Below are 19,616 nucleotides of genomic sequence, written 5' to 3'. Positions count from 1 at the left end.
TTCTAAGATTTATCCGTGTTTACTGTTCATTTATAACATCTCTGGCTCAAAGAATTCAAAAAGAATTCATAAACTCTATTGTAGAAGTTAAGAATCTCTCTCTTACTGCTTCATACCGTGAGCTCTTTAATTCTACAATTTCTTATTGTAACTTGATGTTTTGATCTAGTAATACTGACCCCTAGCTATGAGAAAGTTTAAGAAAACACTTGTCTAATATCCTTAAGTCAGATATGAGATATTTTGTTCACTCCTAACTTGAAGATCATGCATTAAATGAATTCAAATATGAGTATACATATATATTATTCTAAATTCAAGAATCAGAGAAGATCTTACAAAAGCTTTAAATGCAAAGCGATGAGCAGCCATTTCATATACATAACACCCTAAACCGAAAAATAAAGGACACTTTAGCTGCAGCAAAATCCACTATACAAGCAACAATATTCATCAAGCATATACCTAATGACCAAATATCATATTTGAATTCGTAAAGAATATCTGCAAGCAGTTCAGGACACATGTAGTTGGGAGTTCCTACCACCTGCATACAAATATTTGCAGCAATGAATTAATTCTTCATTTGATTATTATTAAGCAATCAATAAATAAATTCAATACTGATCACATACTAATTAAAAACATGGGAAAATGTCATATTATAACCTCTAGTGGTTGGAGACCATTAAAACATGGATTCCATCCTTACATAAATATATTAGCTTGTTGGATTTATCAATGCAGTGGAAACTTGATAGAACTAGGCTAACTAGAATACTTACATCCACTAAACAAAAGATATGATTTAAATGAGACAGAAGAAAACAAGCTCTCAATTTCAAACATACCGAAGATGCCAAATCATCTGCTTTTAGTGTCTTTGCTAGAAACATATGAAGAACTTGAAAAATCAACTGGAGAGCACAATCACTTTCAGGGGTCCTGTTTCTTTAAGCAATGCATTAATACGAAATGGAGGCTTAAACGGTTGAGTTATTTGATAATTCATGACTGGGAATTTCCCGTCTGGTGGAACCTAGCAAAGAGAATGGCACAGTCCTTAATCAGGAACTAAAACATGATATGCTTTTGTATTTAATATATAGATGAGGTAATAAACGGTGCGGTTACCAATGACAAGGTTCAGTCAGTATCAAAACTATCAAGGTGTATAGACTCATGGAAGTTACAATCGTCTAGAATCACTGCAGTGGAACTTGCATAATCTGTTAACGATGGCAAAACTAGATCAGACAAAAATGAGAAGCCGTTGCAACAACCAGCAAGCATGTAAAAAATTGAACTTCGACAATTTCATGAAAATTTTCCAACTATCAGTTCCTCAAGTAAAACCAAGCCATATTTTTTCCTTGTAATCTGTCACCTTGATCCACACCCTATTATTAGGAACCTGATTAATTATTAGTGCAAAGAGGACGGGGTTACATACCATTCTACCAAGCCAGTGTTGGTAAACCATATCATTAATAATACTAGACAATCTAGAATCTTCTCAATATCTAAGTATACAAAAATATAATAAAGTAAGGAAAGTATGACACAAAGACATGCTACAATCTACAAGGCACTCGGTAGTCTCAATCTATGCTAGGAAACAACTATATAAATAACTTTCTAAGCATTTCAAGGGGCGTAAAGTATGCAATAGGTTGACCTACCACTTCTTCCTATACTCAGGTCATCATTGAGAGCAAGCCGAATCTCTGGGTTACCCGTAAGGTAACTCTTCATTTGAATGGTGCCGTCTATCTCACTAGTAAGTATATATCCCTGTTTCAAGCAAGAAACTCATAAAAAAGCTTAACATTTGGCAGAAGCATAAGACATCATAGCACATAAAATGAATGAACCATATCTAAGAAGAACAAGTTACTCTCAAATCACTTACGCTAGAGTTGAATGTGACACTTATTTTTCCAATTACGTCAACAAAAATCTCCTCCCTCTTTCTACCACCAGGTTCATTAGCAACAACATACTTTGTAATAACTGTGCCTGGCATTTTCTTTTCTGCTCTGTTTTCTCCAACTGCTTCCCGTATCTTCTTTTGGTACTCCCCCAATTTATCTAATTGATCTGATAGTGACATTGCACCCTAAATCACAAGCAATATCAATTATTTATCTACACGTAGTTAGGAGTGTAATGATGATGATGATGATGATGATGATGATGTTGTGTATTTTCTTGTTGATTTAAATTTTTTAGAATAAATAATTTTATAATATAAAAATTCAATTTTTATTAACTCTTAAAAGAAAAAAAATTGAAGTAATTGAAGTTTGTACCAATTTTATAATATGATTATGTTGACTACTACATGCAATGGCAAGTAATTGAAGTTTGTACCAATGAAATCTGAAGGGACTAAACCATTGCTGAACCTCCCATTAGGTTTATATCCTCCAGCAGCAAAGTCTCTACCATATGGTGGGAAATTGCATTTGGCAATAGTTTTGATGAAGTTGTTGTTACCTGTGTCCACTATGGAGTCCCCAAACACAAAGATGGCTGGGATAATTTCATTCTTCTTTCCTAGATTCTGTTATTCACAGCTTATACCTTTGACACAACATGAAATAATAACAAGAATGACTATAGCCAATTGGGGATTATGAGAAACATGATAAGGAATCGCTTCAAAGACAAACCTCATCATCTTTAATTTTGAGACTAGAACAATGATTGTGTATATATATTATTGCAAGCTATTTATAAAAAAGAAAATGCAGCAATCAGAAAGGACATGATAGAATGACCAAGCTTTAAAATTATATTAAAAGAAATAAAATTGAATTTGAGCACTAGATTTTCAAATTGAAAGATCAAAACATTGAAGGATGCACTGTTTGTTTCCAACAAGTATTTTACCTTTAAGTCACGATGTAATACATAATTTGAATCTAGATATTTCACCGCTAAGAGTAATTGTGCAAACCACTTGCAGAGTTTCTGAGAATGTCAAACACTTTCAATGTGAGCAAACCAAAATAACTTAAGGGGAAAAAAAATCCAAGATGTAGAACATTCAAATATATCTGCATTCATGAGACAAGAATACCTCCTCCGAAAAGTATACCCCCATTTGATTTTTTCATCAATGCAGCCCTGTTAAAGATTTGAAGAGAAGACAAGATACAACAAACTTACAAGTTATTGGTCATGCAGAATTTCTTAACTTATTGACCAGCAAGTTCATAGGTACGATAATTGACTCACATGTCTCCACCTTCACAGTATCCAGTAACAATGCAGACAAAGCAACCCTACAATACAAGTAAGATGAGCTTAGCATAATAGAACTATTTATTGTTTACAACACATTGCAATTATTAAGAAAATTGTTAAGAGAAATTAAGTGTTTGTATGTATGATGATAACATAGAGAAACTCAATAAGGGTCAAGAAAATTCACCTTCTCAACCCAAGCCTCTTTGCATTCCACAATGTACGGGTGCCGAATTCGAGCAATAAGAACCATTTAGAATTCCCAATACAGGCTACAATGGTCAAATCCTCAAGGCATGAAGCAAATCAACAACAAGCAAGTTCTAAGGGAAAACAAAAAAACCGCCAAAAAAATGTACTTCTTGATGTGCAGCTCTCCTGCCATCAATATTCAAACAACTACAAATAAAAGTATGACATGCCTTGTACACCTTGCTTCATTGGTGTTTCCTTGCATCACAGGCTAAAATTACTACCATGCACAACTCAAAAACTTAAAAAAGACAAACTGAGTGAAAAAGTGAATAATAGTACATACGTGCAAGTGTAGAGCTTCTCGTTAATCAACCTGAAATGACCACCTGACAAGCTTGCTTTCATCTACAACGACCAAACAACACACCATTATTCAATTAGAAAATCTCAAATTATTATTTTAGAATAACGTGATAATAAATTCAACATAAAAAGAAAAAAAAAGGCTAAGAATTGTGACTTGCTTTATCCAGAAAAGTAGAGGATATGGATGGTTCCTAGGACTTTCTGAGCTTAGCGGTATCCGCAGTAAATCGTTGCTCGTCTTTACTCTTGTTGTTTCATTTCTTTCACTCACTCTTCATCATTTTCTTATGAACTATTACCACATTTTCTTATGAACTCGATGTGCCGAGCCTTTATAAACTCGATGTGCTCAACAGGTGGAGGCTTGAGATCCATAATCAAAGCTGCACTTTTTACCCTCTGCTCTTGCATCTGAGGATTCACTGCAAGTACAAACCAAAAAGAAAAGCTATACTGTTCAGGATACATATACAACATCCTTCACCTCCAAAGAATAAGAAAATAGTTGGAATTTAGAATGAAAAAACCATTTATGGAATAGTAGCTTCAAAAGGATGATAATGCAAATGACTATTGTAGCATAAAGAAAATTTGTTCCTATGTAAAAAATAGTGAATATGAATTTCCAAATCATAATTCCCTCACGCTGGCCTTCTAATCACTTCTACTATATAGCTACGACCTCATTGCCTCTAAATATTAATATTGAACAAAGATTGGGCCAGATTTAAGCATACTTTATTAGATTAGGTTCAACAAAGAAAGCAAATTACATGATTAGAAAATATATTTGGAAACAAAGAGGTATAGAAAAGAATTCACCATTAGTAGTTCCATGAGGAAGGCTCCCACTAGAAGTTCTTGTAACCTTTTCCTTCCCCTTTTGCTTTCGGACATAGAAGAAAAGAGCAAGTATCAAAATAACAGCCACCAATATTGAACCTATAATAATGCCTATAATAGCCCCTGTGGTCAAGCCATTATTGCTATCAAAACTTTCATTATCAGATACCCGTATTTTGTTATGGGAACCAGATCCAGAGCGACGGTGACTATTGTGAGACCTGCTGGGTGGAGGAAATTACAGGATGGATACCAAGACTGTTATGAATTTCAAAGAAGTTTGAAATATCGAAGGGAAAAATGATATCGCAAAAAAAAATTAAATTACCAAAATCTGAAACCGATAACGTCATTGGGCAAAGAAAATACTCGAAACTTTGATTCTAAATCAATGAATTACGAGTTCAACCTGCAATAAGTGCATGCGATAGGAATCGGAACTAAGAAAAGCGGAATCCAATGTGGGAGAAAAATTGATAAGAGATATGGGAAAAGGATGCAATAGAACACAAATTGGGAGCACAAAAATCAGAATCGAGAGAGAATTAACTCATATCTGATTACTAGAGCGCGATTGAGTTCAATCAAAATCAGCACAACCTTGTCCGAGAAAAAGGATTTAGAGCGCGATTAAGATTGAGATGAAAACTGGAAAGAAATTTGAGTGATGAAGAACCTGGAATGATGGAGAGTGAGAGCGAGAGCGAGAGCGAAATCGAGAAGAAGAAGAAGAATGAGAAGATTGGTGTGCGGTTCTCATTTCTCATTGAGAATAAGGCACTGAGAGTGGTTTTGTGTGAGGAGAGTGGCGAGGCAGAGAGTCATGTTTTTGAGTTTCATGGTTTAGGTTCCTTTTGTTTTTTTGTTATTTTTTAAATTTTAGCTTTCTTTTAGTGGCAATAGTTGAAATGGCCACTGTAATTTATAGTATTAATGGTAAATATATATTTGCCACTAAATAATAATTTTAAAAAGAGAAATTGTGGCAATAACATTATTGCCGCTAAAAGTTTGTCGCTAAAAATTTTTTTTCTTGTAGTGTCACGTAATAATTTTATATTTCTAATTATATAATAAAATTGCATCGTTTAACTTGGGTCACACGAATAATAATCGAGTTAACCCACATAATAAAATATATAAAATTGTTAATTTTTAAAGAATAACTATTAATTTCTAAAATAAATATGAAAGAATATTAAATTTTTATTTTCGATATAAAAAATGTAATACGTAAGACTGAAAGTAAGAACTAACTCGTTTAACAATGGCAAAATAAAATAATACTGAAGATGAAAAAATATGCCGAACAACCACTTGTTATCAAGAATCCAATATCAATTGAGTAGTCTGTTCTATAGTTAGTTTCAGCTAACCAATTCTACAGTCAGTTAGATAGAATACCCCTAACAAAAAAACAATAAAAAATATAAAATATAAAAATTAATTTTTATTCAGATAACATAAACTAATTTTAGAATCTAAATTTATAATTTAATATTCAGAATTAAAAATTTATGATTTAAGGTTTATAATTTAAGATAAATAAAATAATTTTAAAAATATTAGTTAAAAAAAATAATTTCCTAAACATTACTCAAAAAAAATATCTATTGTACCAAACAAGTTGAGTCAGCAAACTCTAACTACCTAACTGACTAACCACTATTATTATTAGCGCTATAGCTAATAGCCCAAGTAAAAACTCAAGTAAAAAAACTAATAAGGTCACCATGCTGATTGCAAAAGTTTCATTGCGCATGGTTGTAATATGGAACCACATTTTAAATGTTGAATTTATGGACGTAACGAAAATAAAGATGTTTCCATGAAGAAGTGCAAAGTGAGCATTGTCTATTTGGATCCCTCTAGCAGCTAGCTAGGGGCCCAGTTTCATATGTAATAAGAGAATGTGAATGTGCATGGCTTTCATGCACTAGGCAATAGTAATGGGTTTAGTTTGGTGGGGAGCATGACGCACATATATATATTTCATTCCCACTTGGTCTACCAAGTACTTGTATATACGTAGCTATAGAAATAGTCACTACGCTGTTACCATTAACGCTATGCTTAATTGGGATTATATATAGGTGTAGTTCGAATTATGTTCTCAGAAAATTTACCGGTAAATAAATATGTACCGGTTTGATATCAATAATGTATTCAGTGGCGGAGCTTGAAACGAAATTTTGGGGGGCCAGATAGAAGATAATTGTCAAGATACTTTTGATATGGACCCCATTTAAGATAAGCTCGTCTAACTTCATCTCTCTGATTTGGGTGATATTGTAAAATTTGAAGCCGTTTTTAATGGTATCGTTCCAAAGAATTAAGGTCAAACTCATCAGATGCAACTCTTTAAACTTTTAAAGGTTGTATCTTACTTTCTTCATGATTCATTAAAGTAGAAGAACTATTTACAGGTGTTGATATTGTAAAAGTTATATATTTTCCTTCTTAAATATTAGCCTTTCTCTTAAAAAATGCATCATCAACTCTTTGATTTTTTATGATTATTTTATATAAAAATTTGAATATATATCCGGTAAAATATGTAAAAAATAAATTAGAAGGACAAATATTAAAATTTATAATATTTATTGAATTTTTTATCAATTTATACAAATACAATAATATCAATACTTATTGAATATTCTAATCTTTTTTATCATATACAAAATTAAATTAAATAAACAGTAAAATATAAAATAATATTAAATTACATAAATAAAAAATACCTAATTTTTTATATTTGAACTTAAAGGTAGAGGGAGTGTTGCTTATTGAATAGAGAGCTGCGAAATACGAATACACTCAATTTAGTCCAAATCCAATATATTTTGAATGTTTAAAACTGAAAACTATTGTGTAATAAAAACAAGAGATGAAGATTGAACTTTGATATTTTAAGTCATAATAACATATTTGAGCCAACTGAATTATTTTTTATTTTTTGAAAAAATATTACTAATTTTTTTAATAAAAGTTTGGGGGGGCATGGCTACCCCTTGTCTGAACTAAGCTCCGCCACTGAATGTATTACAATACGATTAGGTATAGCTTAAATTTATCTTTTAAAGAGTCCTTTATTACATTAGTTTAAAAAATTAAAATAAATACATTTAAATAAATGTAATATTTTTAATTTAAAATACAAATTTAAAAATAATTTTAAATAAAATTTAAATTCAACAATTTAATTTTAAATCTTCTAAATCTTAACACATCCCAAAACATCCCTTAAATATCTTAAAATACAGGTTTTATTCCATTAAACCTTTCACCAGCTCATAAAAGCTTGATCTGCAGCGCCTCACACTCCTCCTCCGTTACCACGCTCCTTCCCCGACCTGCGCTCCTCACCTGCCCCATGCTCTTCCCTCGTTGCCTTCCTCCCTCGAGCCGTGCTCCTCTGTCGCGCCGTGCTCCAATCCCCTGCCGGAATTTGGATGTATAACGCGCTCTTCGTCTTTTTCACTTCTTCTAGTAAAAGATTCGATCTTTTTAATATATGTTTTTGTTTGTATTTGAGGGAGAAAGCTTTATTCTTATAAGAATGACTTTGAAGCTATCATAGCTAAATAAACATAGTAAGTGCTATCTTTACATTCATCTTTTTATAATTTTTGATAATTTTAGATGTGTTTACAAAATATTTGATTTGTTATTTGTTATTTTAGATGTGTTTACTTAATTTTACTAAAGAAATTTATATTGTATGTATTTTTGAATATGTGTTTTTAAAATATTTTATTTATTATTTATTATTTTGAATATGTCTTGAATATAATTAAAAATTATACCATAAATCAAATCACTTTTTTCGAAAGACACCACTAAAAAATTATAAATAACGCTTTCCGGCCTCTTGTGGTAAAAAATGCTATCTTTTTAAATTTATATTTTTGTTTGTATTCGAGGGAGAATGTTTCATTCTTGTATAGAATGATTTTGAGGCTATCATAACTAAATAAACATAGTAACTGTTATCTTCACGCTTGATAATATCCATCTTTTCATGATTTTTGATATATCCATCTTTTCATAATTTTTTATAAGTTTGGATGTGTTTACAAAATATTTAGTTTGTTATTTGTTATTTTAGATGTGTTTACTTAATTTTATCAAAAAAATTATATTATATATATTTTTGGATGTGTTTTAAAAATAATTTATTTATTATTTTAGATGTGTCTTGAATATAGTTAAAAAATTATACCGTAAATCAAATTACTTATTCGAAGAACACCACTAAAAACTACAAATAATTATTTATTTTAAAAATAAACATCATTGAAGAATAAATGTGGCGGTCGTAGAATTAATTATCTGTTTTCTCATTTTTTTAGGGATAAGTATTGTTTTGGTCCCTAACGTTAAGGGTCAGAATCGAAATTGCCCCAACGTAATTTTTGATTTAGAATCATCCTTAACATTTTTTTTTCGTATTAAAATCGTCCTTTTTAATAAAATTTTTAATTTTATTCCTAAACTATCCATACTTTAATAAAAAAATTATAAAATTTAAAAAAATAAAAGAAAAGAATTTCGGGGGGAGGAAAAGGATACACGAAGGGGTAAGGGAGGGAAAGGGGAAAGGGAAAAGGAAAAGGGGGAAGGGAAAGGAGAAGGGGAAGGGAAAGGGGAAAGGGAAAGGGGGACGGCGTTGGCGGAGCTTGGAGCTGCCGTCGCCGTCGCCAAAAGAAAGAAGAAAGGAGAGAGGGACTGTGACGGGGGAGAAGAGAAGAGGGAAAGGAGATGTGTCGGCGCTGCTAGGGCTTGCCGCTGCCGTCGCGTTGTCATCGGGAGACCACGCTGCTGAGTCGTCGCCGCCGATTCGCCCACGAGCTGCCATCAGGGAAGCGCCGATGGTTCTGCTTCGGCTTCTGCATTTGCTTCTTCTTCTTCTTCTTCTTCTTCTGCTTCTTCTTCTGCTTTGCCTTCTGCATCTGCTTCTTCTTCTTGCTTCGGCTTGTGCTCCTTGCTTTGGCCTCTGCTTTCTGTTTCTGCTTGAGCTTCTGCTTGAGTTTTTGCTTATGCTTCTGTGACTGCTTCTACTTTTTCTTTTAATTCTGATTTTGATTTGTTATTTTCTGATTTTATTGTTGTTGTGTGTTGATTTGGTTGTTGAATTTGTTGAATTTGTGTTGATTTCATTGATATTGTTATTTTTTGGTGGTGGAAGTAAATGTGCTGGTGGTGATGGAGGAGGGTATTTTTGTCCAGAAAATGTTAAAAGGACGATTTTAATACGAAAAAATGTTAAGGATAATTTTAAATAAAAAATTACGTTGGAGACGGTTTCGATTCTGACCCTCAACGTTAGGGACCAAAATAATACTTATCCTTTTTTTATTTTATTTTTTTGTTTTTTCCTTTCAAGCTTTTGTTGATTATTAGAATTAGTGTCAGTAAATCTAACAATACTTAACGGAAAAAAATAAATAAATGAAAAGAGAATTTTATAAAACTAAGTGCATATAAGAAAATAGTGTTCTGTATTTAATTGGTTTGGGGTATTTTTTTTCCAAAGAAAAATGTGTTTTTAACGTTCAACATAAAATAACTAACATGAGGTTAATAGTGTAGAAAGTTCAAAAATGAGAGAGAATGAAGGGACATAAAAATTAAACTAAATCTCGTTTTATAGAAAAATTAATGATTAAAAAATTATTATAATTAAATGATTAAATTTTAAGGCTATTTAAAAAAATATATTTTTTAAAGGATGAATAGCATTTCTCAATGTATTAATGTTAGGTGTAAGACCCATAATTTTCGAAAAAATATTATTATGAGTTAATTCCAATTTATTTATTCATTAAAGATTTTATTTTTAGAAATTATTTTATTAAAAGTAATTAAATAATGTTTTTACAATTAAATTAGAAATTTTACTTAATTTTAAAGTTATTGAATAATTTTTTATATTTAAATTATACAGCTTAACAGTTGTAAAAGAATAAGAATTTTATATAATTTAGTTAAATAATATAGATTCTAGAATTTAATATTTTAATTTTTATAAATAAAAAATAAATTATATTATTTTTAATTTTAAATTAGAATATTTGATTAAAAGTTAATTAGTAAATTGATAATTAAGTAGTATTTTTTTGAAGTAATTTTAAGAGATCAAATTAGATTTCAAATTTATATAATATACTTTAATTATATTAAAATTGACCAAACTCCAATTTATCCAAAATTCTTAATTTCACTTTTGTCTCAAATTAAACCCTAATTCCCAAATTAAACCCCAAAGACCCTAACCCCTTCTAACTTAACCCTAACCACCGCAAATGTTTCCCTTCTCTGACCAAACCCAACAGCAATAGGATAGAAAGAAAGAAATAGAGAGAGAGGGTAGAGAGGGGAGAACGGGAGAGCAGGGGAAGAAGGGGTACCACATCCAGTCATCACCGCCGCACCACGTCGCTGCTCCGCCGCCGTTCGTGCTTCTGTCGCCGTCAGAACTGCACGCCGCCTGATGAGAGAACTTTTGCGTGATCTAGAAATTTGCGGATAAATCCTCGTTACAAGTATAGTTTCTAAACCTTCAAAAGTCCTTTCATACAAACGTTTTGGGTGTCACAAGTAACAAACCCCTTAAAAATTGTTAACCGAGTATTCAAACCTCGGGTCGTCTTCTCAAGGAACTGCGAGAAAGTATGTTCTTATTATTGATTATAAAGGTTGTAATCGGAGTTTAGAAGGTGAGAAGCAAGTAATTTAAATGACGAGTGAATTAAATGGCAATTAAAAATAAATAATAACTATAAAACAACTTTTGGCAAGATAAGAAAATTAGAGGTTCAACTTAGTTATCTCTCTCAACTATAATGAAAGTTGAATCTAAACTCCACTTGGTCAACCTTTACTAGGGCAAAGGAAAGTCAATGGACTAATTAATCTGGCCTTTGAATCCTATTTATTTCCTAAGAAAAGGTTGGAATTACTTAAGTTCAGCTCAATTAGCAAGATAAGGATTATCAATTATGTTGAGTTTAATAACTGTTGAGTTACTGAATCCTTAACCAGAACCAAAAGGGGAAAAAGTAAAATTGCTGAAATAATAAAGACGTCCTTAGATGGGAAGCAATGATAACTTAAATCAAAGAGAACAATCATAAAATGAAAATACCTCAAATATCATTAATTCAAATAACTGTCTGTGACATGGAATAATTCATAAATCAAATTATAATAATCAATTCAAATGTTGGAATAAATAAAACTAAAAATAAAAGAACATTAAACCTGGGATTCAGAGTTACTCTTAAAACAAGAAGAAACCCTAAATCCTAAAAGAGAGAGAGAGAAGATCTCCCTCTCAACTAAATCTAAATCATTGAAAAGTAAAATATGCGAGCTCCTCCCTGAATGGATGCATTCCCACACTTTATAACCTCTGGTCTATGCTGTCTGTACTTGGATTTGGGCCAAAAAGGGCTTCAGAATTCGCTGGGGGCGCAGTCTGTAAATTCTGATACGTGACCCCTGTCACGGGTCCACGTGGGTCACGCGGTCACGTCATTTGGAGCCTTTCCTTGCCACACGGTCGCGTCAGTCATGCGACCGCGTCATATGCGTTCTGCTTAAGGCGCGCAGTCGCGTCAGTCATGCGGCCGCGTCGCTACTGATTCGTGCTTGGCACGCAATCGCGTCATCCATGCGATCACGTGGATACCAGTTTCCTTAAAGCTCCGTTTTGCTTCCTCCTTCCATTTTAGTATGTTTTCTTTTTCATCCTTTAAGTCATTCTGCCTTAGAAAATCTGAAACTACTCAACACACTAATCACGGCATCGAATGGAAATAAAGGTAATTAAATTAATTGATTTTAAAGCTTAGGAAACATGTTTTTCACAATATGACATAATAAGGAAGGAAAAGTAAAACCATGCAATTAATGTGAATAAGTAGGTGAAGAGTTGAATAAATCACTCTAATTAAGCACAAAAGAACTCATGAAATATGGGTTTATCACCGCCGCTGGAAGCATCTTCATTGCCGAGTTGCTTTGTCTTCCATCCTCCATGGTCGCTGTCGCTAGGTTGCCACGAAGAGGGTGATCGGGAAGAGAGGGGGAGTTTGCATCCATTGCTGCTGTTGGAGGGCAGGACCGTCACAGAGAAGGGTTGAGCCGTCGCTGCCGTGCCTCAACCGCCGTCAATTTGCTGCTGCTGCTGTTGTTGGAAGTCGTCGCCGTCGCCAGAAAAGGGGAAAACAAGCGAGAGTGACGCCGGAGAAGGGGTCTTCATCGCTGCCAGTCCCTGTTGGATTCCACCGTGCAGAAAAGAACGACGCGAGGGAGAGAGGGAGACAGAACCGTGCCAGCCAGAGGAGCCACTATCCTTGCCGTTGCCGCCACGGTTGCCGGTGAGTCATGCACCGCCATCAGAGTCGAAGATAGCACCAACCTTCTTCTTCTGGTTTTGATTCTCTTGCTCTTGAACTTGTAAGCTTTAACCCTTACTCTGCTTCCATTTTTGTTTCTTAGTCTTTTCTGTTCTGAGTAAGGAAAACCAATGTTTCTGTTTAACACTGCTGCTCTGCCTTCCCTATTTGCTAATGGAATTATCATAGGTGATAATATTAATGGTATTAACGAGCTATTAGAGTTGCTGCTGCTGCTACTGCTGAACCGACAGAGTCACTTCTGAGCTGCCGCAGCCATTGTCGGAGTTCTTAGCTGCCGCCATTGCCATTGGCAAAGAGTATTCTTGCTTTCGATTCCCATCCTTTCAATTTCTAGGGATATGGTTATCACTGCGATGTTATTGCAGCTGTCACTGAGGTTTTCCACCATCACCGAAGCCGCTGTGGGGACAGTTTGGAATTACTGCCATTGCTTCGTCTCCATGTTTCTCCTTTGTTAAGTAAGCATACCTTTTTCAAAACCTTCACCGCTAGTGTATGTCTGTTTTGTTATGAACTTGATAAAGATTCTGAGATGTTGGTAACGTAGGTTCGAGTTCCAGTTGTTGTGTGTCGCGCTTAGAGTTGCAGTTGTTGCTACGGATAGTGGATAAAGCTGAGATTACGGCTGCTGCTGTCGCTGGCCGAGGAGAAGGGGTTTTTGACGCATTTTGGTTTTGCGAGTTTCGACTTTGAGGTAGGGTTTTTCTTAAATCTATTTTACATTACAGGGTTGTTATAAATCGATATTAACGCGTAAAATACATTTTTGTGATTTCGTGAATCTTATGAATTGAATTGAGTTGTTTTGGTTGAATGAGATTATTAGTTTGATTGATAAACTGATCGATTGAGAAAGTTGGATATTTGGATTAGTTGATTGATGTTGTTAAAGTGGTTTTCCTTGAATTATTAGAAAAGATTTAATATTGAAATTTGATTTGATATTAAACCCGATTTGATATCGAAATTTAATTTTAAAATAAATTTGGAAAGGACTTGATATTTGAAAACGGGTTATTTATTGAGAATGATTTGCTATTTTGGAAATGATTTGAAAAGTGTTTGAGGAATGGTTTGGTTTGAAACTGTTTGAGAAGACTGAGAATTCTTAACTATTAATTGATGCTGTTGGTTGAAGTCGATTTAAATTGTGATTTATAGGATTGGTTAATTGAATTCTGGATTTTGCAATTTCCTTGGATTGAGTGTTGTGATAATGGTTATTGGAAGTGATTTGACTGAGTAACAGGTGTTTGGTTTGGTTTGGTTTGGTTAGGACCCGAAAAGGGTGGCAATGTCCAAGTTTTAGAGGAGATGCTGCCAAAATTTTATAAAAATTGGAAATTTTATTTGAAGTAACTAATCAGAAAGATTTGTCTTTAAACATTATATGTTTTAAGATTGATTTATTTATCAAAGAAAGAATTGTGTTTTGAATAGGGATTGTTAATGAACGGGATAGAAAGAAGGATGATGAAGATTGATGAGGATTTTCTTTGAAATATGGTTTTTGAATGAATTTGGAAATGAGATTTGGATTGATGAATGATTATCATGTTGAGAATGTTGAGATATGATCTTTGAATTATTCATATGGCTTATGAATTTAAAATATCTGAGATACGAGGTTCCCTGGATTAAGTGCCGTGGCTTGCCACCACGTGTACCAGGTTGAAAACTCGATACTCTGTTGACCCTACGACGTAAGTGTGACCGGGCACTATATAAATTCCCGGGAATGTTACTCCCATTGAGCAATATTGATTATTTGAGAAAAATCTATGCATAGACTCTTGGGGATGCACGTCGGGGGACAGTCTAAGGACAATTCAGACTTGTCGGGTTGGCTAGATAATCGACAGATGAGCCTCATCAGCCATAGGACAGGCATGCATCATATGCATTTGTATGCTTTGCTTGGGTTTGAACTTGTTTTGGTTTGCCTAATTGCTAAACTGTTCTTAACTGCTACTTGAACTATTTGCTGTAACTGCTACCTACTTGTGCTTTTCTTGTCTGTCTTGCCTGTGTTTGTCCTGGCGTGCTACATTTGAGAATGAACTTTGGTGCTGAATTAATGATTGTGTTGTTTGATTGCGTGGTTGGTTTCTGATTGATATTTTCTTATAAGAAAGGAAATGTTTCGGATTTCTGATTGATTAAACATTGTTTCTTTGAAAAGGTTTTGAACGATTACCTATAGGTTTTTAAAAGATCTATAAGGCTACGATAATCACTGAGTTTGAAAACAGTTTTCTTATTAAATATCTTCTTATGACAACTTTGAAACTTCGTGGTGAGACCGTGTGGTTAGGTTCTCACCCCCCTACAGCTTTACCTTTTCAGGAACCGGATGAAGAAGCATTAAGAAGAGTTGTACTGCTTTTGGTTTATATGTTGTTGTGTTAATTAGATTATTTTCTTCCCTCGTCTTTGTTATTACAAGTTTGTAAGAGGGATAGGAGTTGTATGTTTTATATGTATATTATATTATGAGATATTATGTAAGGAGTTTTGTATACGAATCTATGCCTGCTTGTATTTTTCTTAAGATAAAGTATTTATTTTCGGTATTAAAAGAAATCAGTGATATAGTGTCGAATCACAGGCTCATATTTTAATATTTAGTATGTAAAGTAGTCGTAATACTTCTTGCTATCAGAGTAGCGCAGCCGGAAGCATGATTTCTGATAGAGTGGGTGTTACATTAGGCATACATCCAAATCAGCCATCAAAATCAACTATCGGTATAAAATATAAAATTAAAATACAAAATAGACATTAAAAATGAATTAAATTACAGATATATTTATATACAAATATATGGTAGCTAATTTAAATAGTGAATTTTGGTATAGAAATAATTTTTATTTTAAAATTGATTTGATTTAAAAAAATGAACGTTAGAAAATGAGCCATTATTGCTAGAATCTGATCTTATCATTTTTATTCGGTTGTATCTTATTAATGGGAACAAATCTCCATATTAGTCCCTGATATTTATGTAATTATTTGAAATGGTTCTCGAGATTCAAATTTTTCTATAGTAGTTTTTCAGATAGATCTCCAGAGTACCATAGTAGTTCCTATGTCATTTTTCACTACAAAAAAAACACCGAGAACCATCAAATTTAGTGGCGATGATTGCATTCGAATTTAGTATCAGATTTAACGACGGATTTGATGAGGAATTTGTCATGTCAAATAATTACCGACAGATAGTCACTTTCGACGGTAAAACCGCCGGTAACTTTTGGAGGAAAACCACCAAACATTAGCGTCGGAGTTATCGTCAAAAGAATCTGACGGTAGACACGTTCAATGAAATACTACGTTTTGGTGATCCACACTGCGTTACCGTCGAAAATATCAGCCAATAAATCTGACGGTAACCGTGACCTAGATTGGAACTGCGATCCTCCTCCCACTTTATTTTGAATTCTCTCTCTCTTTCTCTCTCTCTCTCTCTCTCTCTCTCTCTCTCTCTCTCTCTCTCTCCCACTCTATCTCTTACCTTCTTATATCTCCTCTCCGTCAACCTCCACTGCCGCTTCTGCTTTTGCCACCACTGCACCTCTACCCCTCTTCAAGGTTTTTTGTTTGAACTCTGGTTATTTTAAATTCTATTATATCAAGTTAATTAATTAGTTAGTTGAGTTTAGTTAGTTTAATTTTCTATTTTAGTAGATTTAGGTAGTTAGGATATATTAGAATAGGTTAGATTAGACTTTAAGATTGTTATAAAATGTTAGATTATTGAGCTATTTGTTGATTTCTGCTGCTAAAATTGTTAGAAAAATATTTGACTATATTAATAATGATTGAGTTGTTTGTATGTTACCTTAATAATGATTGAAAAAATTAATCGGTTGAGAAGGGTTGATGGGTATTTGGTTTGGATGGAACTCTCGAAGGGTGGAGAAATCCAAATTTTAGGGGAGACTCTGTCGAAATTTTTATAAAATTTTTAGTGAAATAAAAAAAATTAAAAGTATGTTTTCGAAATTGTTATAATTAATTGTTGGGTTGCTATATTTTTGTGCAATTGTTAATTTGAATAATTATTTTAATCTTAGTTTATGTTTTTGATTTTGTTAAGTTGGTATTACAATAAATATTTATGGTATTTATAAGAAAAATATATATATATGTATATATTCATTTTGGTTCATATGAAAGAAAAATTTCTCCTTTGCAATTACTGTTTTAGTGCATTATAGGCACTTGTTAGTTTGCTAAACTAACGAAAACACTTATTCATTAGAATTTAATTATTTTGAAACTAAAATACTATGTAATTTCCCTTTCGTTAAATTTACTAAACTAAAACACTTTTAGAATTATTTGTTATTTCTTGAGTTTGACAATTAGATTTCTGCTAGTTTAGAATTTAAAAAAAAAATCGCATTGTAAGTATAGCTTCTAAACCAACAGAGAATCCTTTCGTACAAAAGTTTGGTTGTCACAAGTAACAAAACCCAATAAAATTTATAACCGAAGTATTTAAACGTCGGGTCATCTTCTCAAGAAATTACAGAGAGGTATGATTTATTATTGGTTATGTAAAAAGATATGTTTCTGGATTTTTTAAAATAAGGAACAAGTAATTTAAATGACAAGAAAAATAAATTAATAATAATAAAATCTCTTGGCAAGGTATGAGAAATTGAAGTCCAATCCTCGTTATCCTTATCAGGTGTGATGAGAATTGGATTCTGCTCCCACTTTAATTAACCCTTGCTAAACAAAGGAAAGTCAAGTGGACTAATTATTTTGATCCTCAAGTCATAGTCAACTCCTATGGAAAGACTAGACTTATTGGAGTACAAATTAACCAGCAGAGAATTCCAATTTCAATCAACAGCTGAGTTTGATAACTCAAGTGTTGCTAATTACTTAACCAAAGCCAAAAGGGGAAAATATCTTAAATTAAATTAAAAGCATTCATAAATAAAATAAAGCAAAATCAAATCTGAAATACCTCAATTTATATTAATTAAGAAAATCCTAACATGAATGGTTCATAAGTCAAATTGAAAAGATAAATGACAATTAAAGTAATAGAATCAATAAAGGTAGAAAATAAATTAAAGGAATATTGAACCTATGATTGAAGAAGAAATAAACCTAACCTTTAAGAGGAATCCTAATCCTAAATCCTAAGAGAGAGGAGAGAACCTCTCTCTCTCTCTCTCTCTAAAAACTACATCTAAAACCTAAAATTATGTATATGAATGTTGTATGAATTGTCCTCCTTATGAATGGATTGATTCTCCCACTTTATAGCCTCTAATCTGTGTTTTCTGGGCCAAAAACTGGGTCAAAGCAGCCCAGAAATCGCCCCCAGCAATTTCTGGTACATTCAGATCGTTGCAAAGTCACGCGGAAGCGTCGTCCACGCGTTCGCGCGGATTGGATTTTTGCCAGGTCACGCGTCCGCGTGATCCACGCATTCGCATCACTTGGCTTTGAAGCAGCTATGGCAAATTTATATCGTTGCGAAGCGCCGGACGTTATCTTTCCAAAGCAACTAAAAACACATCATTTAGACCTTTGTAGCTTAAGTTATGGTCGATTTAGTACCAAGAGGTCAGGCTTGACAGCATTAGTAGTTCCTTCAGTTTCTTGTATTCCTTCCACTTTTGCATGCTTCTTTTCCATCCTCTAAGCCATTCCTGCCCTATAATCTCTGAAAAAACTTAACACACATATCAAGGCATCGAATGGTAATAAGAGAGGATTAAACATAGCAAATTTAAAGCCCAAAGAAGCATGTTTTCAATCATAGCACAAAATCAGGAAGGAAAACGTAAAACCATGCAAATCATATGAATAAATGGGTAAGGACTTGATAAAAAACCACTCAAATGAGCACAAGATAAACCATAAAATAGTGGTTTATCAACCTCCCCACACTTAAACATTAGCATGTCCTCATGCTAAGCTCAGGAGAAGCTATAAGGGAGTGAAGAGGAATGGTAGAATGTATGAAATGTAACCTATCTATATGACTGCAACTATATATATTAAGATGTTTCTATCTACTTGGTTAAAAGTAAACAAGTTCTCCAAGACAAATATAAATCAAATTCCACTAATCCAAATCATACAATAAAAGACAAGTAAACTTGTAAGAAGATAGTTCATGAAAGCAGGGAACATAGAATCAAGCATTGAACCCTCATTGGTAGTGTATATGCACTCTAATCTCTCAAGTGTCTAAGGTTATTCACTCTAGTCTTCCCTAGTCATGTTTTCTAAACTTTTTTCTTCATCTAACCAATCAACAAAAATTTAATGTACCAATACAAACATCATGAGGTCTTTTCAAGGTTGTAATGGGGCTAAAGTAAGGGTGATGGTATATATATGGCTAAGTGAGCTATAAATTGAATCATTGATTAACTTAAGCTCTTCACCTATACACACACTCTATGTAATTCTAAATTCATGCCCAACTACCCATAAATCCCACTTTTGTATCACATACTCATGTACCAAATTATCTTTTAATTTATCACATGTGCATTGATC

At 33.2% G+C, this 19,616-nt stretch overlaps 1 protein-coding gene across 1 annotated transcript; it reads right to left on the bottom strand.

Annotated features, from left to right (window-relative positions):
• Positions 1–510: 510 nt before the first annotated feature.
• On the bottom strand, positions 511–2,113 carry LOC107623317 (AP-4 complex subunit mu-like). Its single transcript, XM_088486438.1, has 5 exons — positions 1,913–2,113; positions 1,683–1,794; positions 1,135–1,229; positions 852–1,039; positions 511–547 (listed from the first exon to the last, which is right to left on the bottom strand). The coding sequence occupies exons 1-3, from the start codon at positions 2,111–2,113 to the stop codon at positions 1,147–1,149; spliced, it is 396 nt and encodes a 131-aa protein (XP_088342564.1). The 3' UTR covers positions 511–547; positions 852–1,039; positions 1,135–1,146.
• Between the last annotated feature and the right edge of the window lie 17,503 nt (positions 2,114–19,616).

Source organism: Arachis ipaensis, chromosome B10, assembly GCF_059453495.1.
Source record: "Arachis ipaensis isolate K30076 ecotype BB chromosome B10, ASM5945349v1, whole genome shotgun sequence".
Taxonomy (NCBI): Eukaryota; Viridiplantae; Streptophyta; class Magnoliopsida; order Fabales; family Fabaceae; genus Arachis; species Arachis ipaensis.
Note: the sequence above shows the minus strand (reverse complement) of the source record. Positions and strands in the feature narration are given on the sequence as shown.